The sequence below is a fragment of the Adiantum capillus-veneris genome, chromosome 2, assembly GCF_014529385.1.
Source record: "Adiantum capillus-veneris isolate H3 chromosome 2, ASM1452938v2, whole genome shotgun sequence".
NCBI lineage: Eukaryota > Viridiplantae > Streptophyta > Polypodiopsida > Polypodiales > Pteridaceae > Adiantum > Adiantum capillus-veneris.
Genome location: NC_140932.1, coordinates 142,190,590 through 142,217,090, shown reverse-complemented (window position 1 = coordinate 142,217,090; position 26,501 = coordinate 142,190,590). Strand labels below are relative to the sequence as shown.

Genomic DNA, 26,501 nt, shown 5'->3' with positions numbered 1-26,501 from the left:
TGCTACAGACCCAGATTTTTGTGAGATCTTCATCAACAAGTACAGAGTGGGGAGACAGTTTCAGGATACCCTCTCAAAGAAGAGTTTTTGATACCAAAGGCCATGTTGTGAGTGACTCGTGGTCTAAGGCAAAAGGTGTTGATGGAATATACCAATCCTCCTTTTGTTGGGCACAGAGACATAGAGGCCACACTTAAGAGTGTTGAAAGATACTTCAATTGGCCACAGCTCAAGAAGAATGTGGATGAGTTTGTGCATACTTGTTTGATATGTCAGAAAATGAAGTATGATAGACACAAAATCACAAGATTCCTCAAGCATTAATTGATTCCAGAACAGAGTGTAACTTTAGTCGGCATTTTTCCATTAAAAAGCTTAGGCCTCGGCAATACTGGGAACCAAACCCTTCTGGAATCCATGACTACACGGTTACTCCATTCGTATTTTCATGGTTGCAAGTTCAATTGGAAAAGTATTGCACACAGCCAAACAGAAATCCTTCATGTCTTCACAAGATATTCCAAATTTGGCCTGAAAACAGTAGGACAACAGCAGCCTCACCAATCTCAGGATCATTGTCTCTGCAGTTTTAGATCTAATCCTTTTCAGGCTTGTCTTTCGAACCTAATTCTTTACAACATTGCATAACCTTTCTCTCACTTGAGACAAAATTTATTCAAATCTGCCCAAAGCAAATTTCAGTCAAACAGTTCCACAAGAGTTTAAGCATAAACATATGTGGTGTCATAAAAAAACAACTCACGAGAGCCTTGGAGTCCACAGGAATTTGGAAAGTGCTTCACCTTTTTAGAAAAGCTTAGTTTGGTAGTTCCAGGGCGATGAGTTTGAGCTTGCAGCAGCCCTCCAAGAAGTGGATAGAAGACACTCCCACTTACTCCCTCCCCTGCAACGTATGTAAATTGACCATTTGGAAATTGTAGGTCGACAAATGACTGATATCAACAGAAGACACATTTATTAGAAGAACCATCGATAACTTTGAGACATATAAATAATGAATACGGACAAGATGCGAGCATCCATAAAACAATAGTGTTATAAACTCACGCAAGTGACAGGACTGAGACAAATCATTGACATCAGCAGCCACCGTCGATGCTTGGACCACATTGCTGGGCAAATAGAGTGCACTCCATTCTGAGCAGAAAATTTATATATCACAAAATAATATGTAAAGCTTCAAAACAAGAGAAATTAAGATACAGGGACACATAGCTTTTATAGAGTAAAAGTCCTTGTTGGGGGGGGGGGGGGGGGGGGGGGGGGGGGGGGGGGGGGTTAGGCTTCGAGGTATTTACCTCGATAAGAACAAAAAACCAAGATTGTTACTGGAGGCATATGAGCACTAATGTCAAACTCAAAGCTTTTAGCAATTGCCACAACATGCTAGACCAATTTTCGTAGATCATCTAAGTTCACAAGCCAAATGAAACTCTAGGCAGCCAGCATCTCTTGCCGCATCATGTTAAGCTAGTTTTCTTCCAAGCCGGCCACCCACTTGAGCATGCTATTTTTGGAAGTTTTTATTTTTTTCTCAATCTAGGTCTAAAAGGAACGTTTAGGCACATAATACTTGGCAGCAGGTTTAGAAGTCCTGCTCACTTGAAAATGAGCGAATCGGTCCAAGGAGGTACATCTACTTCCACGAACGGATTCTAGCTAGGTTGTTGGGACGACGACCCCTACTTCACACTGCCCTTTTGAAACTACAAGAGAGCCTCAATCCCCTGGCTCTACTACTCTCTCACACGCTTGTCAGTCAAGCTTGGTTCAGATGCTCCTGTTGGCGGGTTGGTGCTCCCAGTGTGCTTGTTTGTACAATTACCACAGATAACTTAAGAGGGTTCTTTACCCTTCGTTCAGCTTTCTACTCTTGGTAAGTGTTTCCCCTTCGTTCAGCTTTCTACTCTTGGTAAGTGTTTCTTGTGACATGCGCATCTAAACCTATGTGCACGTGGACAAGCTAACTCCTACTTCTAGGGTTTAGGATAGCCTAAGAAGTGTTTTGACACCCTTGTGACCCTGTATGCATGACTTGCATGTCCAAGCACTTTAGATTAGTTCCATACCCTTTGATCGCACGAGCAAAACCAATGTCTACTAGGTGTAGGCATAGGGGACTGATCGCATAGACTAGCATCAGTATCTCAACCTAGGTATTTACCTGCATGTGAAGCACCTCTTATAAGTGAATTTATTAACTTAATTATAAGTGACATTTAGCCCGCATTATAGGAATCGTGGGTTTTTAATTGGCATTACCCGACCCAGCTTGAATTCCATATATAAGTGACCCTCGGGGTCAATATTCAAGGATAAGTTCAGTACAAGCACCAGCGACGTTGCAAATCCCTGGCGTTTTTCAGCAAGTACATCAGCATTTTCAGCCATGTTCCCAGACAGCCCTGAGACAGCAGTTTCCAACACAAGCAACAAATCAGGCAGCGTTTTTCAGTTTTCAGCCCATCCTCGACATCGGTCATAGCAGATCAGCCCATAGCCTCATCAAGTTTGCAAATCCCCAATAGTTCCACTAGCGTTTTGCATTTCAGCCCTTAGCCTGTCCTTTTACTTCATGAGAGAAATGTGCAATAGACTAGAGAGTGGAGAGAATGATATCACGAGTTAAAGTTCTGAAGAGAGAAGACTAACACCTGCAGATCCAATCATCAGTAGCATGATCCCATCGGCATCTCAACATCTAGGACCATTGTATCAGCAATTGTGCAATCTAGAGCAAATACCTCTCTAGTGATAGAGAAGAGGGCCCTTGGAGAGAAGTCTAGGACCCCATCCACCTTGAGTACACACTGAACACTCATCCTAAGCATTCACCACATAAATCACTTCCGATGCACATTACATTTCTCTTATAAGAGTTTTTTCATATCCCCTCTATGTCAAGTGTGAGTCCCAATATCTTTCCAGGGGAGACTGTAGACAATAAGGCTGTTTTGTAGCTGCACCAAGCCGGGGGGGGGGGGGGGGGTTTAGAGAGAGAGACACAAATGTGGCGTGCATCGGACCACAACAGAGGAGAAAGAGCCAAGTTGAACCGATGGATGACCAAGAGAGCAGCCCAAGCACCTGGATTTTGCGTTGCAAATCATAAGCTTGTACACAGTACACACTGTAGACGTGGCCGATTGTACAAAGATAGTACGGTATATTCTGATGTGGCACTATATAAAATTGGGCTAATGTGGCAGCCTAGCATTGGAGATGCTTTTTGGTGTTTCTACTTTGGTGCTTTTAGAACTTGTAAATACAGCTGTGATTTTTGGGGTTGCTTTTGGGGGTACTTTTGGACTCATGCATATAAAAGAGAGACCAAGATTGCAACTCTGTGGATGACTAGAAATACCGTAAGGGGCGCCTAGTTGGAAGCCCAATGTTTCTTGGAGTGGAACTCTATCATTCCGTGCCTCATGTCTACTATTTCTCTCTTTTCACTTCAACTATGTTGTTTCGGTTCAGTTCGGTGTTGTTGCCGTAATCTTTTTGCCGCCTTGTCAAGTGACCTGCCCATTATAGAGGCACAAGAGCTCACGCAATTGTTCTTCTCAGAATGATCCGGTCAAGATCCACAGCAATCAATTGTGAAGGCAACAACTTCTTATCTTAGGGAAGGAGAAGAAAAAGAGGCTTGGCTGTATTTTGACAAGAAGATTGTGGCAACATAAGATTTTTTTAAAGTTGCAAAAGTTGAAGTGTTGCTAGACTCCAAACATGCGGCTAGCTACATTAGTAATGGCAATTAGTGCATAATTTAGGCATTATAATCTCCCAAGATGCATTGAGGATAGCTACTCAAGGCTCTGATACAAAATCAACTAGGGGACTATTGTGTGAGATGGAGATATATTGGATTTAGGTTAGTGTGATAAGGTAGCTTCTGCACATGAATAATGGCTCTAGCTTCATCATGGAAGCTATATGTATATACATTTTCAGGCTACAAGGATACCCATCAAGCCCTTGCATTTATACAACCCTAACCAGACCAGCTTGAAGACCTTGGCCAATCCTAGGCAACATAAAGAAACTGCAAATTTGTTGCAAATCCCAAAATTTGTTGACTACTAATGTGGCATGTTGGCTCGCAAAACATGCTTACTACTGATGTGGCATGTACGGCAAGCTCTAGCTGATTTTGCACCATGCTTTTGGAGGGCCAGTAGCTTTTGGATCAAGGCTTTTAGACTACATGCTTTTGGAGCTCTCCCTTTGGGCATCCCTTGTACTGTTTATAAGGGGCCAAAGGGCCACTTTCTGAAGGCCATCTGGACGCAGAGTCTCAGAGAGTTGGACCCTCGAGGTGTTGTACCTTTGTGAAGCAATAATAAAGAAATAATGGAAGGGGCGCCAGTCTGTGGGGTCGGTGCATGTCACCAGGAGGTGTATTTTTCCTGTTGCCTTCCGTAAATAAGTATTAGGTATATTTATTTTATTTTTACTTGTTTGTCCCAAAACCCTTGAAAAGGTGCAAGTGGACATTGCATGGCCAGTGTGAAACGACTGCAGCCAAATGGGTTTCTCACATCGGGGATCTAGGTCGGTCAGACAGGGACTGCCCGGGCCAGTTAGCACTGAATTCTGATGAGTATGGAAGCTCGTGTGCGCCAAACTGGAATTTGGGCCACTCGTCAAGTCACTACAACTTTATAAGTTGAAAGGGGCCAGTAAATTAACCCACATTGTAGATGTTGGTCAAATGGTAGTCTTCAATGATGGTCAGGAGACCGATAGGGACGCCATGGAAGCATCTCCTAAAATTTAGGGAATTGCTATTTTTGACCAGAAAATGTGTTCGCGTCATTAGCTCTGGAATGACAAGGGGAACATTTTATTGCTCTGCTGCCAAGTCAACTGACGCACCAGTTGAGATATTTTTAGCAAGGAAAGCCCAAACTCGGAAACTGGGCGACGTGTCAGCCTATGAGCGATTCTGCCACTCTAGGAGGCAAAAACGAGCTGCATATCAACAAAGGGGGCGCCATTTTCAACCTCAGGTGGATTGTAGCAGGTACAGAAGCTATGGAATGCTTACCTTGCCCTCTATGCACAGTATGGTGACGGGAGTGATGCCCCGCACTCTACATACTGCTCTCTTTCTCCCCTACGTACAGTATGTTATGCCCCACTAGTGGGCTTCTCATTTGACCTATGTACAGTTCGGGGGGTTTATGCGCGTTTGCCAAGGCAAGAGCCTTCTGAACAGGAACCAGATTAGCTAATTGCTAATCCCCCACAGGTACGCACAGTTCCATCACGAAAGATTGCGAGTTTGGAGAGTTTTCTCGCGTGAAAACTCGTCCAATTCACAGGGGAACTGTCCCATTGCGTGCGGGAGCCCTTGGGACACGCGTAGGCGTGTTCGCTCCGCTAAAAACGATCCGAAACAGGGAATTACAGCCTGCTGTGTTTTTCTGCAGGTTTAGGGTTTCGCACCTAAACTGCAAGGGAACATCGGGGGAGCCTCGTGAGAGCCTTGGGATGCGTGTACAGGCTTTTGAGCTCCCGGCAGTGAAAAACAGAGAATTACAGCCCGCTGAATTTCTGTGACAGCTCACCAGAAAGCTTCCAGATATCGAGGGAATCCGTCCTAGACAGGTGTTTTTGACCTACAGGGGTTTTTGCGCAGTTATGCTGTCGAAATCCGGTCGAAAACCTGCGTTTTCAGCCCTCGCCAGGTTTGGACAGCTTTGTGAAAGCTTGTGCTAAGTGGTCGGATCGTCTACCTTAATTTGAATAAAGAAATACCGAAAGGGGCGCCACTCTTTGGGGCCTACAGGGTGTCGGTCTCGTGTGCGCAGTGACATTCTAGTCACTACAGTGTTCTCTTCCCTTCTCAGTGCTCTGTGTAAAGTTAACAGGTAATTGAAATAGTACCGCCCTCTACGTTGTATAGGCCGGTTATAGTGCATCTAGGAACGGAATTCCGACATTCCGTGTCAACTCTCCTCTTCTCTCTGTCTCTCTCTATTCAAGTTCAGTTATTTGCAGCTTCTGTCGTGTGTTGCAATTGATTTCTCGCTTGGAGTGTCCATGTCTATAACATTCTCATGACAATCCTTTTTGAATTTATTATGACCTACAATGTGACAATTGCAGCACCTATGTTCCCATAATGTATGTTCTTGTTTCATTAATTGACCACCCAAAATTCCTCGACCATTTTTTTCATCAAGAGTTAAGTGTCACGTGTGCATTGCACTTGAGCTACGTGGACAAGCTACTGCTATAGATCAGCATCAATCTTAATTAGCTTAGGATCTAGCCTTGCATTTTGTGAGCCTCTAGAAGGACATGCATGATCAGGTAGGTCATAGTTACATACCCTCACTTGCACAATAGAGTCACTTAAGCATATAGGGATATGAACAATCACTTAAGTCACTTAAGTCATTTATTAATAAGAGACTTTGACATGAAATTTATAACAAGTAGATAGGAAAAATGGCCTTTAGTTTTGAGATATCAGAACCCAATACCTGCCAGGGTACCCAACGCCCACAGCACATCAGCACCTAGCATTTTTGCATCAGTTCAACCCTAGCGTTTTGCAATTCATCTACATGAAGCATCGGCACTCAATATTCAGCATTTAGCCATTGTATCGGCAATTGTGCAAGTAATCAAAGCAAGTACTTGCTCTAACAACAGAGCAAGGGAGACCTTGAGGGTGGTTTGGACCCGATATGCGGTGTCGTCTCTCTTTCCTCTCTCTATCTGTCTCTCTTTCTCATTGTGTTCTCTAGAGGTGAACTAAAGTAACCTTGTGATTGTGCAAAGTTGTAGCTAAATGGACTATTTTCTTATTTTCTCGAATAATTTATTTTTATTGAAATTAGGATATTTAAAGATGTGCACTTGAACCGTAAAGTTAGGAACTGTAGATCTACTGAAATTATTAAAAGCCATCAGGAACGGAAAACTTTGATGCGTCATATGATGGGTGACACTAAGCATCACGAAGGGGTTTTACCGTTAGTTCGGTAGGAGAGACTAGGAAACAAATATTCCTGATGCGTCACATGATGGGATGACGAGAGCATCAGAAAGGGAATATCTCGTTGGTCTGGCACGAAACCCGAACTGGAAAGAGGAATACGCGTAAAGACGCAAGCACAAGAATAAAGATGGATTCTAAGAAGCTTTTCTTAAAAAACGGAATATTTTAATAAGTTTTCAAGGAAGAGCAGACACTTTCCCGCGAGGAATCTATGTCTGCATTGCATTTGTGCATGTGGTTGCATCCAAGGACGCCTGGGAAGTGCTGTGAAAAACATCGTTTTTAACTTATAAGGTTTTATTGAGTTTTTGGGTAGGTTCAGACCAATTTTAAAATATACGGGCCGCCCACTTAATAAGTGGACAGCCACCTAGAAAATAAAGCAACCAAACCAGCCAGCAAATTCTCTCTCGCTATTTTGGGTAGAACAGCAAAAAAAAAAAACAGATTAATTTTTTTTATTTTTTTCAAAAATCCGCCGCGATCTCTATGCGGACAACTTTCGCTCAGCTATTCCTGTCGTGGCCAAGGAGCTATAAAAGCATCCCATGCCCTCACTCAGAGGAAGGAGTTGCCACCGCCAGCAAGAGAAGACTCTACTGCCAAAAGACGCAAGAGATCGCGAGACTACGAAGCATGGAAGTCGCTTTTCCCGCGAAGTAAAGCGAAAGATATCTAATGTGGATTCGCCATACGAATTATTGTCCCGTGTTTGTGTGTGTGTGTTTGCAGGTACTTCATCGTGAAGGAGAAGCGGGAAGGCTTCGGCCTACGCTGGGGAATTCCGGGGACTCCAAGTACAGACGGAAAAAGATTGAGAGCTCGTCTCTCGGATTTCCCTTCCAAGAAGGAAGGACCATTGAGTCTGAGAATTAGAACGGAGGGGTTTTCTCCAGTTCTTGTGCTTGTAGAAAAGATTCTCCCTAATAAAGGATTCTCTTTAAGGGGTGGGACCAGCCCATCTTTTGGTCCCAAATATTGTGTCGAACTTCTCCCTCAACTCTGTTTAATTGAAAGACTATTTATTTTCATCTTGTTGATTATTTGTGTGCCTCCCGTTTGTGAAAAAAGTACTAGATCTGAGTTAAAATCCTTAAACCCTTTCGCTGCACCTGAAAGTTAGTCTAAGTTTCTCAAATTTTTCCTCCATCCTTATCCTTTTCCTTATCGCTCTTGAAGTTAGATGGAGAATTAGATCGAGAAGAAGAATTAAGCGAGTTCTTTTTATAATTACAATTCCTCTTAGAGTTCTTATTCTTGTCTTTAGAGGAGTCATTATGAGGAACAGTTACCATTACCGTGGACTCATTACCATAGGCCGTTTTGAGCTTACCCTTTTTGTGTTTCATCTCTTCAAGTTGAGTCAAGCGAATAGCTTCCTAAAATGTCTTCATAACACCAACCTCCACGTCAAACTTGATAGAGTGGTCTAATTCAAAGAGAGATACCTCTAACCTTTCCTCTTCCAACTTACTCAAATGCCCACTTAGCTGTGCTACACCGTTGGAGAGGGGGAATGGAAGAACACACCCGGCACAAAAAAGACTGTCTCTCTATAGCCCACGGCGTACACAGCACCCCAATCCACTAGAGTTCACCTTCGAAACTCACAACACACGCTAACAAGCCACCGCCCGCACACAAACCGACGCATAAACACGCACACACTCAACTACCCAAGCATTTCATTGCTCGCTTCGAACCACACACCACTGCCGCACACAAAACCACACTCACTTCCATTCCATACACAACAAGGGGCCCGAGGGGCACACACATCCGCACGGCACCGCACACACAAGCAGAAGAAATAGAGGAGGAGGGGTAGGGGAAACGACGCGAGAGAAACACACTAGAGGCTTACCACTGCTCAAAACACCATATACAGCTTGGTTACATCAAACAACGCACCAAGTAAAAAAAACGCACACTTTGGGGCTTTGCAGGCACACACTTCTGCACAAAAAGGCCCACCCAAGAACTTACACACACACTCTATCTTGGCTCTCTGCGGGCTCACCCGCTCAAGGCCCTAGCAAGAAGCCTACTATGGCAAAAAGCATGAAAAATGGCTTATATAGGGGTGCCCCTTTCAAGTACTGTCATTACTTGCCCGACAGTCAGAATCTTGAGCTGCCAAGCCGTGCCGAATCTCCACAATGTCGACTCCAAATCATGCAAACCTCACCCCCTTTCGACTCCTCCGAGCCCACAAACTAAGGCCGTGGAATACCAAAAAAATCATTTGCATACTCCCCATCACCAAATGTTCCCAACTTTACCAAGCCGTAACTCGGCTATCGTGCATTCGTTTGCCACGCGGTCAGTTCCGGCTAGCTCCATGCATCATCCACTACCTCCTTGAGCTTTGTCGAGGTTCAAAAAATGCCAATAGGCAATATTCCCCATGCGATCAACCCGGCCCATAATTGACCCCCGAAAAAAAAATTGATGGCCATAACTTGCAATCCGTAACTCCGATCCGCAATCCGAAAAGACTAGTATGCTCTATAATTCAAGCTTTACACATCTATCCGCTAACATCCCCTCTAGCCATCTACCCCCAACTGCCCTGTCCGTCTCAGATCTGCTAGACCTAACTTCAAACTGTGACATCTGGCACACCGTGGCTCCGTTTGATGAGCCGTCTGGACCAGCTTGCACAGCACCTCAAACTCCACATTTTAGAGCACTGGCTCCATTGCATGTCATCCTAACTGGACCATTTCTAGAGCCTTCTTGGCCTAAAAAGCCACATCATGCACACACCTCCACTATCACTGGCATGGCCAGGTCTTTCACATTGGCTTTAGCACTTTGCCCTGCACCTACTGGCGCCCACAGCTTGGCATAGAGCAATTCCTTGCACAGACCAACTTTGGCTGCACCACCATTAGCATACGGCATAACACGTTTACCCTGTTGAGACAAAGCTCGAAAGTTCCTTTCAATCTCTTGAGATACTAAGGCGGTAAGAAGCGTGTCTTGAGATCTTCTTGGAATTTCTCCCAGCTAAGCTCGAGATAGTTGTCTGTAAAAGACGCTTCATTGGCCACTTTATGAGTAGCCAAGTTCACTCATCTTGCATCACCCATGAGATGCATCAAGGCTAGGAGAACCTTATTTTCACAACATCAAAATAAACCATGTATACCTAGATGAATCCAGGATAAGCCCAGATTCACCTTTGAAGGAAAGTGCAAGGTATAGACCCATGGTAGTCACCCACTCATCTTGCATCACCCATGAGATGCATCAAGGCTAGGAGAACCTTATTTTCACAACATCAAAATAAACCATATATACCTAGATGAATCCAGGATAAGCCCAGATTCACCTTTGAAGGAAAGTGCAAGGTATAGACCCATGGTAGTCACCCACAAGACAATATAACCATCAACTCCATCATGCATAGTATTGACTAAATACCACGACATCCCCACTAACGTTGTCAGTGCCCAATAGTGGGTGTAGAACTAGGTACTAACATATGCTCCCCAACACAACACACAACACACACCACACGCGCACACACATGAGCATACATCAACACAAAGTCCAGCGTGCTGAGTTTCTGTCATGACTTCGGAGATCAAGGGCAGACTCAGCCATAATGAAGCCTAGCACTAAAAGAAGCATTAAATCGGAAAAATTAGCACAAAAATGAGGTAGTTGATAGGGCATACGCACCACAAAAGATAGAAAGAATTAGCACAATATCAACTGGTCGTAACTCGGACAAAAACTTCACAATGTGAAGTCTGCATGTCCGCAATACGACTAAAGAATATACCTAGATGAATCCAGGATAAGCCCAGATTCACCTTTGAAGGAAAGTGCAAGGTATAGACCCATGGTAGTCACCCACAAGACAATATAACCATCAGCTCCATCATGCATAGTATTGACTAAATACCACGACATCCCCACTAACGTCGTCAGTGCCCAATAGTGGGTGTAGAACTAGGTACTATCATATGCTCCCCAACACAACACACACCACACGCGCACACACATGAGCATACATCAACACAAAGTCCAGCGTGCTGAGTTTCTCTCATGACTCCGGAGATCAAGGGCAGACTCAGCCATAATGAAGCCTAGCACTAAAAGAAGTATTAAATCGAAAATTAGCACAAAAATGAGGTAGTTGATAGGCATATGCACCACAAAAGATAGAAAGAATTAGCACAATATCAACGGGTCGTAACTCGAACGAAAACTTCACAATGTGAAGTCTACATGTCCGCAATACGACTAAAGAATATACCTAGATGAATCAAAATAAACCATGAGTGAATCACAATCGCATCCATCTTCTCGTCATACTTATCGAATTGGATCTTCTCAAAAAATGGTTCGATGATGTTTCATGTAGCCTTGATAGCGTCCACAATGGTTCTGGTAAGCTTCTCATAATCCGGCTCTAAGAGGGTTGGGTCAAATCGAGGCCAGAATGGCCATGAGACCGCACATGACCACCCACTGTTGCACCCTCTCCCCATTCAGCTCCTAAAGCCTCCATTGAGCTATCGACTATCAGGCCTCGGCATTGCCCTTTGGCCACTTCATTTGGCCCTTTGCCCTACTCCTATGTTAACTTCTTTAGACTTGCAATGTTGCCAGTTTCTTCTCGACCATGGCAGCCTCTCTCTTTTGATCGAAGTGTTCTACTTCACGAAGGGTACCACTTCTCCCCCTTGCCTACTTAATCCTTTGCCGATAGGCTATGATACCCTCATCATCCACACTTCCATTTTATCCTCTTCCACAACTTGTAATGCAGCCTCCACTTCCATGCACTCTCTTGTACCAGTCTCGACCTCAATTGCCAATTTCCGCTCCTCAAGCTCGCCATGCCTTCACACGCTCTCGCCGTCGTGCCTCCTCTTGCAACATCATCATGGAATCATAGGACTATGCAAATGGAGTATCGCAAACTTATCTCTGGGACATCTTTTCTACCCCTCGTCGATGCACAACGCATGCAACACCGGTATAATGTTTGCTTTTTCCGATGCTTAAGGCACATTGTCCCAAACACAACAGCAAGTCTGTAGTTTCAAGAGTGTGAGTGCTCGGAAACACTACAAGCACAACCTAAAAAGAGAGAGAGAGAGAGAGAGAGAGATTTGGGAGATTAGCTGATTAGTGCCAAAACAAGCTCTCGTACCAATGTCGGGCGCAACAATACTAGGAGAATAGGTAGAATCGAGAATTCACACTTCCACAATCCTTTGTTCTTTCTTTGCATTAATGAATGCAACTTTGCGATAATAAGGTAGCAAGGCTTCAAAACAGGCCATTGCTTGGACGCGCTCCCTGCCTGTTATGCTTCGCCCGCCCTTCATCCCCCTCGCGCAGTGTAATGTCACGTGACACATCCAACCCTATGTGTCCGTGGACAAGCTACAGCATGATCAGGGTTCAGTTAAGTCAAGTCAATCTAGAATAGGAAGTGTTCTGGCACTTTTGTGAGTCTGTTCGCAGACCGTGCATGTCCAGACACTTAGATTAGATGCATATCCTCTAGTTGCACACAGCATGACCATAAGATTCCAGTCAGAAACCATCAATAGCATTTTTACAGTGCATAGACCTATTTTCCCTATTTTTGACATTTTTCACTTATTATTTTTAAGTGACTTTTGTTGGAAAGTAGGTAGGGCAATTTTGCTAAGTTTGTATATAAGCAAACCTAGCGCTAGCACTTTCTGGCAGAAGAGGCAGCAAGAGCACACGCTCAACGGGTAACTTCTCAACAGAACCCACAAGAGGCCTAGCGTTTTTGCATCACAGAGCAGAAGACTGGCGTTTTTGGACCAGATCAGCCAGTGTTTTTGCATTGGCAACAACTTGGCGACAGCAAGAAGCAGAAGACTCCTAGCGTTAGCAGATTTGCACAGCGACAACAGATCAGCCCTAGCGTTAGCAAATTTCCACCGCAAGTCAGATTTTCAGCCCTAGCGTTTTTGCATCTGCCAGGCATTTCAGCGTTTTGCAGATCTACCACGACGAAACCAACACAAGCACCAGCATTTTCAGTTTTTAGCACTTAGACATCGCAGAACAAGTCCCCAAACCTCGCAGATCTCAGCTTCCCGCAGCAGATCCTCACCGCACCATCAGATCCATCGAAGTTTGCAGGTTCAGCCCGGAAAACGCAGATTTCAGCATCTGCGTTTTCAACGCGTCGTCGTTGCATCGTCGTCATCGCCGTCGTCATAGACATAGAGTCCGAATTCAACAGATAAAGATTTGCAGATTTCAGCCATTAGCAGTTTCAGATTTCATCCCGTCTCGTCGTCGTCCTCATCGCCGTCGATATCGTCGGCAAGTCCAAGCATTGTAGAGATTTGTGCAATCATAAGTGGTTTGACAACATTCTGGTGTCGTATTCTTCTCTCTCTATCTCTCAGTCTCAGTACCTTCACACACAATGTCCATTCACTTTGTTTGTGTCCATTGCATTCTCTCATTAAAGAACAGAAGGCTCTCCCTACCGTAAGTAAAAGGAACCCTTGAGCACAGTTCGGAGCACTCATCTTGAGCAAAGTTCAACATTCACTTCCGCTGCACCTTACATTGGTATCAGAGCTTTGACAGTGTTCTGTATCACTCAAGGAAAGAACCACAAGAAGCACTTTTTTTTTTTTGCTTGTTGCGGTCGCACGTAACCCAAGACCTCTTGGGCGTGTCGATTCCTAATCGTGTTTTGAAGAGTGACAGGAAACCCAAGAAAGAAGGGCTTGTCCAGCCTTCCCTTGTGCCTCTTTTCACTCCTTGAGAGCAAACCGTGCACTTAGCGGCCGGCCAATCGACGTGAGGTGGGAAAAAGCAACCTTGGTGTGAGCGCAAGGCCGCTAAGGGGTGCACCCGGGGAAAAGAGCAGAACTCGGGTGAAGAGAAGATCCTTCTCTAGCACAAATTGCAAGCTAAAGAACAACCTCAAGAACTCAAGAACCCCAAGAGCCAAGACCCCCAAGAACCCAAGTCCCTTGTGAACTTAGGAACCCAAGACCACAAGAACCCATGACTCCAGTGGATGGTCATCACCCGAAGCGGAATGGATACGTTGCATGAAGGTGGTGAGCATGGGAGTGGTGGAAGAAGAGTTTTCCCCACCAGGAGGTTTTTCTGACCCTCCCCCTTCCCCATCTATGCCAAGGATTGCACCAGATCCTATGGAGGCTTGGTGCAAGACGATGATGGACATGATGACAACGTGGCACGAAGCAAGAATGGCAACCATGGAGCGTGAGCGCGAGCAATTACGCTTGGAGGCCAAAGAATTTGATCGCAAGTACGCAAAAAGAAAATAGAATTGGATCGCAAGAACGTTGTTCATTCTTCCTCTCTTATTTCTCAGGCGAAGATTGAAAGGATTCAGGAGAAGGAGACTCTCTCAGTCTCTTCTTGTCCAAAGCATGACACACAGGATTAGCATGATAATGATTTGCATGATGATAAGCATGATGACAAGCATGATGATAAGCATGATGATTTGGATGACAATGACAAGCATGATGATTTGCATGATGATCAAGCTGTGATTTCTCACAAGCATGATGATTTGCATAAAGAGGATGTGATTGTTCATAAGGATGATGTGTTAGTTGATACTTTCTCTAGGGAAGCTAACCTCATTGCAGATTCGATCAATCACGAATCTGGAACCGATCTTGGTTCTCGAGTCGAGGTCCACAGAACCCCCGCAGAAAGATTCGATCAAACACGACGAACCGATCTTGGCTCTCGAGCCTAGGTCCAAAGAACCTTTACAGGAAGTACTATGTGTTCGAATGATTCGTCAATACGCATTGTTCAAGTGTTTCATTCGTGATCGTTTCTTGTATTTTAGTCAGCGTCTTTATGTAATCCCTCTTCCTAGGCATGACATATTGTAGTTGAGCACGTTTCACTCATGAATGAGCACGGATGTATGCAGATTATTCATGAGAAGCTGAAAAGTATGCATTCAAGGAAGTCACATTCTATGTCTCTTCCTTGGCACGACATAGTTGTAGAAAGAGCACAAGAAAGTATGAGCACCAAGCATGGGCATTTCCGTTGTGAATTGCCACAGTTGATTGATTTAGGTCAGCAAGTCTAAGACAAGATTCAATCTCATTGTTTACGTGTGTGTGGTGAACGGTTTGGCACTCCGTCTATTTGTCCATCTACATTGCATGCACAGTCTTTGAGGAAGACGAGATTTTTCCTGTTGCTAATTGGACTATTTTCTTATTTTTAATGATTAATCTCTTTTTTAGGATATTTTATTGTGTGCACTAAGAACTGTTAAAAGATTGTAGCTACAGGAACTGCCATCAAGAACGGACAACTCTGATGTGTCATTTGATGGGTGACGGTAAACATCGCGAAGGAGTTTCTGTAAGTTCGGTGGAAAGGGCCGGGTTACGAGTGCCCTTGATGCGTCACATGATGGGTGACAGGTGTATCAGTAAGGGGGCATCCCGTAGGCTAAGGAGGAAATCCGAACTGAGTAAGAAAATACGCATAAGAACGCAAGCACAAGAATAAAGATGGTTTCAATGAAGCTTTTTACGAAAAGCAGGAACAATCGCAAAAGGCAGCCGCTTTCCCGCGAGGAATCTATGTTTGCATTGCATTCGTGCATGTGGTTGCATCCAGGGACGCCTGGGAAGTGTTGTTAAATGCATTGGTTTAACTTATAAGGTTTTATTGAGTTTTTGGGCAGGTTCATACCAATTTTAAAATATGCCGGCCGCCCACTTAATAAGTGGGCAGCCACTTAGAAGATAAAGCAACAAAACCAGCCAGCGAATTCTCTCTCCCTATTTCGGGTAGAACAGCGCAAAAAAAAAAAAAAAGGGGGTCGCGATCTCTACGCGAGCAGTTATTCGTGTCGTGGCCAGGGAGCACCACATGCCCTCACTCACGGGAGGTACCAACATCAGCAAGAGAAGACTCTGTCGTAGGAGGTCCCACTCACTTTACATGGAATAGGTATGTTCAAGTTTTTGTGTTGGAAGTGGTTTCAAGAATTTTCAGCCTCAGAGATTCTTGAAGAAGGTAGACCCATGACTATAGACCAAGTGGAAGCATTGAAGATGACCTTGCGTCGCTTTAAGCGCGGCCCAAAGAAGCAAGCGTTGCAGACCTTTATGAAGTTCAAGTATCGCACGACCCACACATCAGAGTGGGCCGGCGAAGAGTCCTTTCGAGGATTATGGATGTTATTGGCGATCTCCCTCGACGCCATACAGTTCGGTACCAGTACCTCACTTTGAAAAGGAGGGGATGTCACGTGACACATCCAACCCTAGGTGTCCGTGGACAAGCTACAGCATGATCAGAGTTCAGTTCAGTCAAGTCAGTCTAGAATAGGAAGTGTTCTGGCACTTTTGTGAGTCTGTTCGCAGACCGTGCATGTCCAGATACTAGATGCATATCCTCTAGTCGCACACAGCATGACCATCAAATTCCAGTCAGAAACCATGAGTAGCATTTTTATAGTGCATAGACCTATTTTCCCTATTTTTGACATTTTTCACTTATTATTTTTAAGTGACTTTTGTTGGAAAGTAGGTAGGGCAATTTTGCTAAGTTTGTATATAAGCAAACCTAGCGCTAGCACTTTCTGGCAGAAGAGGCAGCAGGAGCACACGCTCAACAGGCAACTTCTCAACAGAACCCCCAAGAGACCTAGCGTTTTTGCATCACAGCAAAAGGCTGGCGTTTTTGGACCAGAACAACAAGCGTTTTTGCATTGGCAACAACTTGGCGACAGCAAGAAGCAGAAGACTCCTAGCGTTAGCAGATTTGCACAACGACAACAGATCAGCCCTCGCGTTAGCAGATTTCCACCGCAAGTCAGATTTTCAGCCCTAGCGTTTTTGCATCTGCCAGGCATTTCAGCGTTTTGCAGATCTACCGCAACGAAACCAACACGAGCACCAGCGTTTTCAGTTTTTAGCACTTAGACATCGCAGAACAAGTCCCCAAACCTCGCAGATCTCAGCTTCCCGCAGCAGATCCTCGCCACACCGTCAGATCCATCGAAGTTTGCAGGTTCAGCCCGGAAAACGCAGATTTCAGCTGCGTTTTCAGCACGTCGTCGTTGCATCGTCGTCATAGACATAGAGTCCGAATTCAACAGATAAAGATTTGCAGATTTCAGCCATTAGCAGTTTCAGATTTCATCCTGTCTCGTCGTCGTCTTCATCGTCGTCGATATCGTCGGCAAGTCCAAGCATTGTAGAGATTTTTGCAATCATAAGTGGTTTGACAACATTCTGGTGTCGTATTCTTCTCTCTCTATCTCTCAGTCTCACTACTTCACGCACAGTGTCCATTCACTTTGTTTATGTCCATTGCATTCTCTCATTAAAGAACGGAAGGCTCTCCCTTCCGTAAGTAAAAGGAACCCTTAAGCACATTTCGGAGCACTCATCTTGAGCAAAATTCAAAATTCACTTTCGTTGCACCTTACATGTAACAGGGAATGGGTGGAACGCAGCCCAAGCGTTCCGAAACGGCATTCCGGAGGAGTCCGGTTCCCGAAACAGAGTCGGGAATGGAACGAAGTGTAACCAGAATGGTGTTCCGGAAGGGGGAGGGGACAGGGCGAAACGAGCAAAAGTAGGCTTTTGGGGACAAAAAGATAAGCATTTGGGAGCAGATTTGGAGTTGTTTGGGGGACATGTTTGGGGTAGTTTGAGGGCAAGTTTGGGGACACTTTTGGGGTTGTTTAGGAGTTGATTTGGGACTAAGCTGAATGGTACTAATTCAAGCCTTACTTTAGTCGACCGTTTCGGCCCCGTTCCCGTTCCGACCCCCCTTCCTCCTCCCCATTCCGGGTCACTATGCAAGCTGCCCACCCTCCTGCTCTCGCGTTGCCCTACCCATCCCCTTCCGACCCCCGCGCTGCATCCCCCTCACATGCTGCCCCCGTGCTGCCTCCTCCAACCCTCTCGCCTCGGCCCGCTATTCCTCAGCCCACCACACCTCACCTCACCATCCCTCTGGCCAGCACAATACCCTGTTGGTCTTTCCCCCTGCCCGCCATCCATTGTCCCCCCCCCCCCCCCCCCCCCTCTTCAGGTCTCACTCTGCTTCGCCTTGACAGTGATGATTTTTTTATATTACTCGTCAGAGCGTCTTAGAGGGTTGTCTTCACTCTGCCTCTTTCCATCAGAGCAGCAAACACAGATGAAGGATCGTGCTCCACCCCAAAGGGACTCTCAAGAAGCCCTCCTCGCCCAACCCTACAAAGCCCACCATCCAACTTGCTCTTTCGCCGACAGAGCAAGCGAGCCTCGAAGCAAAGGTGAAGCGCCTCTAGGCGACCTCCGTCATCTACAAGATCATCGGCACCTACCCTAGCAAAGAAGAGGTGCGTAATCTCCTCCAGGCCCGCCTTTTAGCAGAGGTGGGCAAGATCCTCGACATTCAGCTTCTCGGACGTGGCTACTACCAGATAGAGTTTGAGACCCCCGAGATGGCCTCCAAGGTCATTGCGATGAGTCCTCTTGCCATTCGAGCAGTTCGGGCTCATTTTCGACAGTGACGCCATGGTTTTGACCCAGCTACCTATCGAGGAGAGAGACCTTCCCATCTCAATCTGCTTCCTCGGCCTGAGAAGAGAATACCTTCCGCTCTTGTCCAGGATTGGCTCAGAGATTGGGACTGTCCTAGAGACACCTCGTACGGCAACCTTTGTAGCTGCCAAGGCAGCTGGCATACCCACAGTACACCTTCTCGTTCAAGATACCCACACTCTCCCAAAGCTCATTCTACTACCTCGGGTGAGTGGTGGTTGGCTCCGCCAAAGTGTGAAGTATTCGAACCCAAATCAGTGCTTCATTTGTCGATAGATGGGCCATCTTGCGAAGACCTGTCCACGAAAGAGGCCTTGACCTTCACCTCAGACTCGGCCCCAAACTCCTAAGACTGGCCAGCATCAGCAGACAGAGAGACAGGGTACTCAGGCAGATTCACCCTCCGAGCCTAAGGCCCAAGCAGAGGAGGACTGGCAGCAAGTCCATGGTGGGCGTTGACAGGGGCCACCACGTCAGCCTGGCCCTCCGAGTGGTCGCCAAGCTCCAGGCCAACACCAATAGGTTTCCACAGGAACCGTTCTGATCCTCTTCAGCAAGACGAGGCCCTAGCTCCACCCTCCACCTCAACCTCACCATCGACAGCCCCTCCTCCCCCCCGCCGCCTCCATTCTTTTCCCCACCTCCCCCAATCCGCCCCGGCGCTCCCCCCTCCCCCTCCCCACCCTCTAGCCCCCCTGCATCCACATCTCCTCCCGCTCCTACCCCTCAACCGGCTTATGGGACACAACCTTCCTCGGATGCTAGGAGATCTCTTGGCAGTGCATTTGGCACGAGTCACTTCAAAACCAAGGGAGTTTGAAACATCTTTAGGTCTTAAGAGAGCACAATCACTATTCGTGGTGCAATTATGTTCACAAAACTCCTTAGGATTAATTCCTCCACTTATAGAACTTGAATTCAAGTACATAAAATCTTGAAAAGAAGGAGCAACAAGAACAAAAAGATCATCTACAAAGCGTTTTCACATTGCATAACTTGTGCAAAAATACAGGGCAAGAGTTAGCAAGGACAAGTCAATCCATGAATCATGTTCATACATAAACCAATCGACTGCTTGAAAAGAGCATCACCACCTGCAATTATTGTCACGTGACACATTCAACCTTATGTGTCCGTGGACAAGCTACAGCATGATCAGGGTTCAGTCAGTCCAGTCAGTCTAGATTAGAAGTGATCTGGCACTTTTGTGAGTCTATTCGTAGACCGTGCATGCCCAGTCACTTGGTATAGATGCATATCCTCTGGTTGCACACAGCATGATCATCAGAATTCCCACCAGAATCCATTAGAATCAGTGTAACAGACTTGGACACTCCAAGTCAAGAATCAACCACGACAAGACCAAATAACCACTTCAAAACAATTCACAGATCACAATAGATTTGCACTGGCCCGACAGAGTTCCGTGCCTAGAGATATTGACCCCAAAGACTGGCGCCCCTTTCGGTATTTCTTTTTATATTAATCAGTTCAAAGTACAAGAGAGTGGGTCGAGATTCACTCTCAGACTCTGCGTCCAGATGCTCTGAGAAGTGAGACCCTCACCACTAATTTAAAGGTTACAAGGGATGCCCAAAAGCAGAGCCCCAAAAGCTTGAAAGCAAAAGCAGATTCTCTCTCTCTCTCAATGAGAGCCAGTAAAAAGCAAGTTCTCTTTTTCTCTCTCTTTCTCCCAAAGCATAGCAAAAAGCGGAGATTTGCGTCGCTCAAAATTTCCCAAAAGAAAAAAAAAATTGACCTCCGCGATTTCCGAAAATTAGCGTTTGTGGCAAAAATTAGGGTTTTTGTTGTCCACGTCATCACTTTGTGACATACCCCCCTCTTGAAAGCATTGTAATCGACCGCGATTACGCCTGCAAAATCGACAAAAGCCATAAACCGTCTTAGCAGACACTAACTGTTAGTACCTACGTACTAGGAACACACATCTAGCACATGTACCAAATCGACAGTCACATCACAAGACATCACAGGACATCACATGACATTCAACATTCATTCGGATCTTAGACCATGATTTATCGACAATGTAGCTAGCAATCACATCGAGGTCCAATCGGGACCTCATCGATGTCCGATTGACTAACCACTATTGCAACCATGTCTATTTGAGATCAAGTAGACCAAAATGATGCAGTCATTTCAACTATCAGTTCCTGCACTCAAAAGAAGTCAAGAACAAATCAATATCATTATCAAGAATTCCATTTCATAAAGTCATCCAGCAGAATACTGTAAGCTATCAGTATCCCTGAAGCTCAAAGAGACATCGGTGACTTTAGTATCAAAATCAAGGAACTTGTTGACAAAGGAGCGGAGTGACTCTCCTCTTGTGCATCCCACTGCACCAGATCTCCGGCCAAGCTGAATTCTGGGTTCCGTTTGGAGTAGACTATGCTAAACCAAAAACATCGAGGTAAAGTTTCACAATCCGAGGAGTATCTACTAGGTCCTCATCCACTTCGCATCAAATGCAGGAAAGTTCTTGAACTTAACCAAGAACCGCCTTCTGACTTTACCTTTCTTCGTATCGTTATGTGCCAAAATCTGTTCAGGAACAAGGATCTCCTCGTTTTCTTCCACTTCGGGTTGCTCATCAGGCTCCCCATCATCGGGCACATCACCCTTAACAGGTTTCAAGAGACTCACATGCAATGCATTGTGATTCCTCCAAGTATCTGGCAGTTTCAATCGGAAGGAGACATCATTTATCTTGTCAATGATCTGGAGAGGTCCGTAGTATCGCATACTAAGCTTTGGAACAAGCCTCTCCTTTCCCTTTTTCTTTCTTAGGCGTGCCTACTCAAAATGTAAGAGCACCCAATCATCCTCCTTCAGTTTCAAGTCGCGACGATGGCGATCCGCTGCCTTTTTCTGCCGTTCTTGAGACTTCTGCCTCATTCTTGGAGAAAACAATGATGTCGTCAAAGAAAGTGCCAACAAATAGCCTGTACTCTCGAAAATTCTTGTCCATCATCCGGTTAAATGTCGCAGGAGCATTGGTTAAGCCAAAAGGCATCACCAAAAATTCAAATAACCCAAAAGTCGTCCGAAAAGCTGTCTTGTAGACATCTCCTGGCGCTATCCTGATCTGATGATATCCACTCTTCAAGTCAATCCTGCTAAAGCACGAGGATCCCTGTAACCTGTCGAGTATATCATCGATCCTAGGAATCGAAAATCTGTTCTTGATGGTGATTTCATTGAGAGTGCTATAATCGATGCACATTCTCCAAGATCCGTCTTTCTTCAAAACCAACAACACTGGAGAGCAATACGGTGAAGTACTAGGCTGGACAAGACCCTTTTCCAAGAGGTCTTTCATTGGGTTCATAATCTTTTCATTCTGTACTCGGCTCACGCGATAAGGTGGCCGGTTCGGTGGCATGCTTCCAGGTATCAGATCAATGGTTTGATCTTCAGGCCCTCTGAAAAGCAATCGGCATGAGTGTGGAGAAAAATCTTGGCGTTCTTTTGATCGGGTCAAAACATATTCAACCTTTATCCATCGTTCAGTTCTCTCCCAAAAGAAAGAGTAAGAAACTGAAGTTCATCAAGTACAATCTCTAAGCCCTCTTTTTTTCTTTTTTTCCTTTTTTTTTTTTGAAAAGTCAGGGCTGTATATTACTAAGTACAATATAATCCCCAACGGATGCCAAAATAGCCTATCAGGTGGGGTGTACAAGCTGAATGTAAGAATGAGAGCCACTATAGTGACAACTCGACTAGAACAATCTCTAAGCCCTTCATTTATCAAAGTCGCTTTCTCGGCCCGGTAGTCAACCACGGCGTAGTTATGGTGCTACCAAGGGATTCCGAGTAGAACGTCACTCGCGTGCCCTGAACACCCCTGTCATTGCAAACGAAGTTTGCCAATGCTCGGTGTAATGGTAACATCCCATCCGGGTGCCAATCGAACTACCTCCGCCTGTGGCGTCAGTCTGTCGGGCGTAACTCCAAATCGAGCCGCCAATTCCAAGTGAAAAGAAGTTGGCCTTGGCTCCTTCAAAAGAGCTTCCTAATCCTTCACTTTGCCCAAAAAGCGGCAAAGTTTATACTTTCATTCATTAGATTTGGTGCAGGTCCCACGCCATGTGGTACCAGTTCTGCTTTTCTATCTGCCTTTTCCGCCACGTTCCTCAACTGCTCTCGAACTCCCAGGGCTGTCCTCGTCTTTATCATTCTGTTCTTTCTATGCCTTATTAGGGCACTTCACGGAGATATGTCCATGTTCCCTGCATCCAAGCACTTCACCTCTCTGATGAAGCGAGCTCTCTCCTCAGAAGTAAGCTTAGGTCGTGCATCCTTTTTCTCTGGGTTGCTCTTTTTCTTTATACTTTCATTCCCAAAAGTCTGTTCGGCTCGTTGTGTCATGGCCTCATCTGTGGGGTAGGTCAGACTGCCAGAGTGAATGGCAAAGCCCCGCTTCGCATGACTCATCAACTCCTGAATAGAAGCTGACTTTTGTTCCAAGCAGTGATCTCGGATCTCTGGAGGTAGACCCAAGGTAAACCGCTCAATCTGTTCTCTGAACGAGATCTTCTTGAATGAAGAGGCGGGTAGAAAAGAGCTCCAAAATCTTTCACAATAAGCATTGATTGTATCTTTCTTGGTCATCAGAAGATGGTTCCAAGCAGCTCATACATCTCGTTCATATTCTTGCGTCAACCAAGAAGAAATAAAAAGCTTTTTAAATTTCAGCCATTTAACTGGCGCACTCTTGTTTAAAAGAAGCGTAGACCACCAAGTACGAACATTCCCCTTAAGGTAAGAGGTAGCTCTCCGAATCTTGGAGTGCTCTGAATAGCGTCCTCCCGCGAAAGTGATGTCAAACTGTTGTAGAAAAGACAAAGCCTTCGAAGCATCTGAGTATCTTGAAAAAGTATCAAACTTGTTCGAGTGGCCACCTTCCTTAAACTCTCGGAATTTCTTGCTTTTATCTTCGAGAAAGTCATACTGGTTGGCTTTGTAAAAATTCTTCTTGTTCGCATAAAAGTTTCCATGATCAGAATCTGAGTTGTTTGTAGACGAGTCCTCAAGAGAACTGTCAGTCTCTGGGCAAGATGTAGCCTTCTTCTTGCCCTTTCCGAAGCTTTGTTTCTTGCTTCGCTTTACCTTTTCTGTCTTCTTCGCTCGAATTTGAAGAGCTAGAAGAACTGTCAAAAGAAGAAGAAGAAAAAGAACTGGGTACTCCTTCAAATTGAACACGCTTCTGTTGTTTCTTTGCCTTGTCAAAAGTTGACTGACGACCCAAATATCTCGGGAAGTCAGTGCTTTTCTTCTGCTTTTTGCCGTGCTTTTTGGCTTTCTTTTGTGCGTCAAAAAGCTAAGCAATCCGTGCATCAACCACCTCTTGTAGTTCCTTCTCTGAGCACAGTTTGTGATCAGAAGGTTTCTTGAGAGCAGATTTCGGGGGTGGTGTAGTGGTTTTCTACCACTCTGCATGCACTTCTTGAAAAGAAGTCGCTCATTTATTTTGCCAATTTCGGATCCTTCGCAAAATTGAGCATCATCTTTGTTGCATCGCCGATCAATTGACGACGCTTCATCTCTCTTTGCTCCGCCTGAGTAGGCCGAGGCGGCCATACTCTCTGTCTGAATCTTCGTTGTGATCCCAGCCCGCATCTCCAGATGCAGAGGGAGTCGACTGATCCTTGCGTGAAGCCATAGGTGCCGCGGAAAAAAAATTGGGGATCGGATTTCCCGTAGAAGAGAAATCGACCGTGCTCTGATACCACTATAACAAACTTAAACACTCCAAGTCAAGAATCAACCGCGACAGCACCAAATAACCACTTCAAAACAATTCACAGATCACAATAGATTTGCACTAGCCCGGCGGAGTTCCGTGCCTAGAGATATTGGCCCCAAAGACTGGCGCCCTTTTTGGTATTTCTTTTTATATTAATCAGTTCAAAGTACGAGAGTGGGTCGGGATTCACTCTCAGACTCTGCGTCCAGATGCTCTGAGAAGTGAGGCTCTCACCACTAATTTAAAGGTTACAAGGGATGCCCAAAAGCAGAGCCCCAAAAGCTTGAAAGCAAAAGCAGATTCTCTCTCTCTCTCAATGAGAGCCAGTAAAAAGCAAGTTCTCTTTTTCTCTCTCTTTCTCTCAAATCATAGCAAAAAGCAGAGATTTGCACCGCTCAAAATTTCCCAAAAAAAAATTTGACCCCCACGATTTTCGGAAATTAGGGTTTGTGGTGGAAATTAGGGTTTCTATTGTCCGCCACGTCATCACTTTGTGACAATCAGTTAGGGGAAATTTCCAGTGCATTTAGCCTATTTTCCCTATTTTTGGTATTTTTCACTTAATATTTTTAAGTGGCTTCCCAACAAAAGTAGGTAGGGCAATTTTGCTAAGTTTGTATATAAGCAAACCCAAGTTAGCACTAAATGACAGAAGAGGCAGCAGGAGCACATGCTCAACAGGCACCTTCTCAACAGAACCCCCCCCCAGAACCCCCAAGTGACCTAGCGTTTTTGCCCCCAGGCAACAGCCTAGCGTTTTTGGATCATACCACCGCAGATTAGCCAGCGTTTTGCTCTTGCAGATCCCTGGCGACAAGAACACAGCAGATCAGCCTAACATTTTTGCATTTGCAAAATCCTGGCGACAGAAAGACTCATTTCAGCCCCTAGCGTTTTTGGTTGCAGATCAGCCCCGACGTTTTGCACCTTCATCGCGACGGAAAGTCAAGAACCATTAGCGTTTTCAGTTTTCAGCGGTTAGACATCGCAGATCAAGTCCCGAACCTCGCAGATCTCACCTTCCCGCAACAATTCCTCGCCGCACAGTCAGTTTCCACAAGGTTATAGTTTCAGCCCGGAAAACGCAAATTTTAGCATCTGCGTTTTCAGCACGTCGTCGTCACATCGTCGCCATCGACATCATCATCGACATAGAGTCTGAATTCAACAGATAGAAAATTTGCAGATTTTAGCCCTTAGCGTTTTTGGATAGCAGTAGAAAGATTGCAGATTTCAGCCCTTAGGTCCACATGTCATCACCGTCGTCATCGTCGACATAGCCTAGACTTGCGTCAATCTCATGCATACCATTTGTACCAGATTGTGCAATCATAAGTAGACCACTCTCGCCGACGAGAGTGGGGCCTTCGGTGGAGGGTTTTACAACGTCTCTGGTGTCGTATCTCTCTTCTCTCTCTATCTCTCAGTCTCATACACTTGCACACACAGTGTCCATTCACTTTGTTTGTGAACATAGCACTTTCCTCTAAGAACGGAAGGCTCTACCTTCCATAAGAACTAAAAGGAACCTTGAGCACAATTCGGAGCACTCATCTTGAGCAAAGCGCAAACAATCATTCCGTTGCACCTAACATTGGTATCAGAGCTTTGCCAGTGTTCTGTATCACTCAAGGAAAGAACCACAAGAACCACAAGAAAATTTTTTTTGCTTGTTGAGGTCGCACGAACCCAAGTTCTCTTGGGCGTGTCGATTCCTAATCGTGTTTTGTTGAAGAGTGACAGGAATCCCAAGAAAGAAGGGCTTGTCCAACCTCCCCTTGTGTCTCTTCACTCATTGAGAGTGGACCGTGCACTTAGCGGCCGGCCAATCGACGTGAGGTGGGAAAAAGCAACCTTGGTGTGAGCGCAAGGCCGCCAAGGGGTGCGCCCGCAGAAAAGAGTAGAACTCGAGTGAAGAGAAGATCCTTCTCAAACGCGGTTTGCAAGCAAAAGGAAACCTCAAGACCCTCAAGAACCCAAGAACCCAAGTTTCTCGTGGACTTAAGAACCAAGACTCCCAAGAACCCAAGTTCATAGCGAACTTAAGTTCATAGCGAACTTAAGAACCCAAGACCACAAGAACCCACAAGAACCCACGACTTCAGAA

The 26,501-nt window shown here is 45.4% G+C and overlaps 1 protein-coding gene across 1 annotated transcript in view; it reads right to left on the bottom strand.

Annotated features, from left to right (window-relative positions):
- The window catches only part of LOC147463767 (uncharacterized), an 82,812-nt gene that overhangs the window by 50,498 nt on the left and 5,813 nt on the right, over window positions 1-26,501 (bottom strand). Inside the window, exons 3-4 of the mRNA XM_086490728.1 lie at window positions 1,069-1,158; window positions 804-953 (exon numbers count right to left, since the gene is read on the bottom strand). Coding sequence (XP_086346854.1) covers window positions 804-953; window positions 1,069-1,158 — 240 coding nt within the window. The remainder of the gene's footprint in view (window positions 1-803; window positions 954-1,068; window positions 1,159-26,501) is intronic.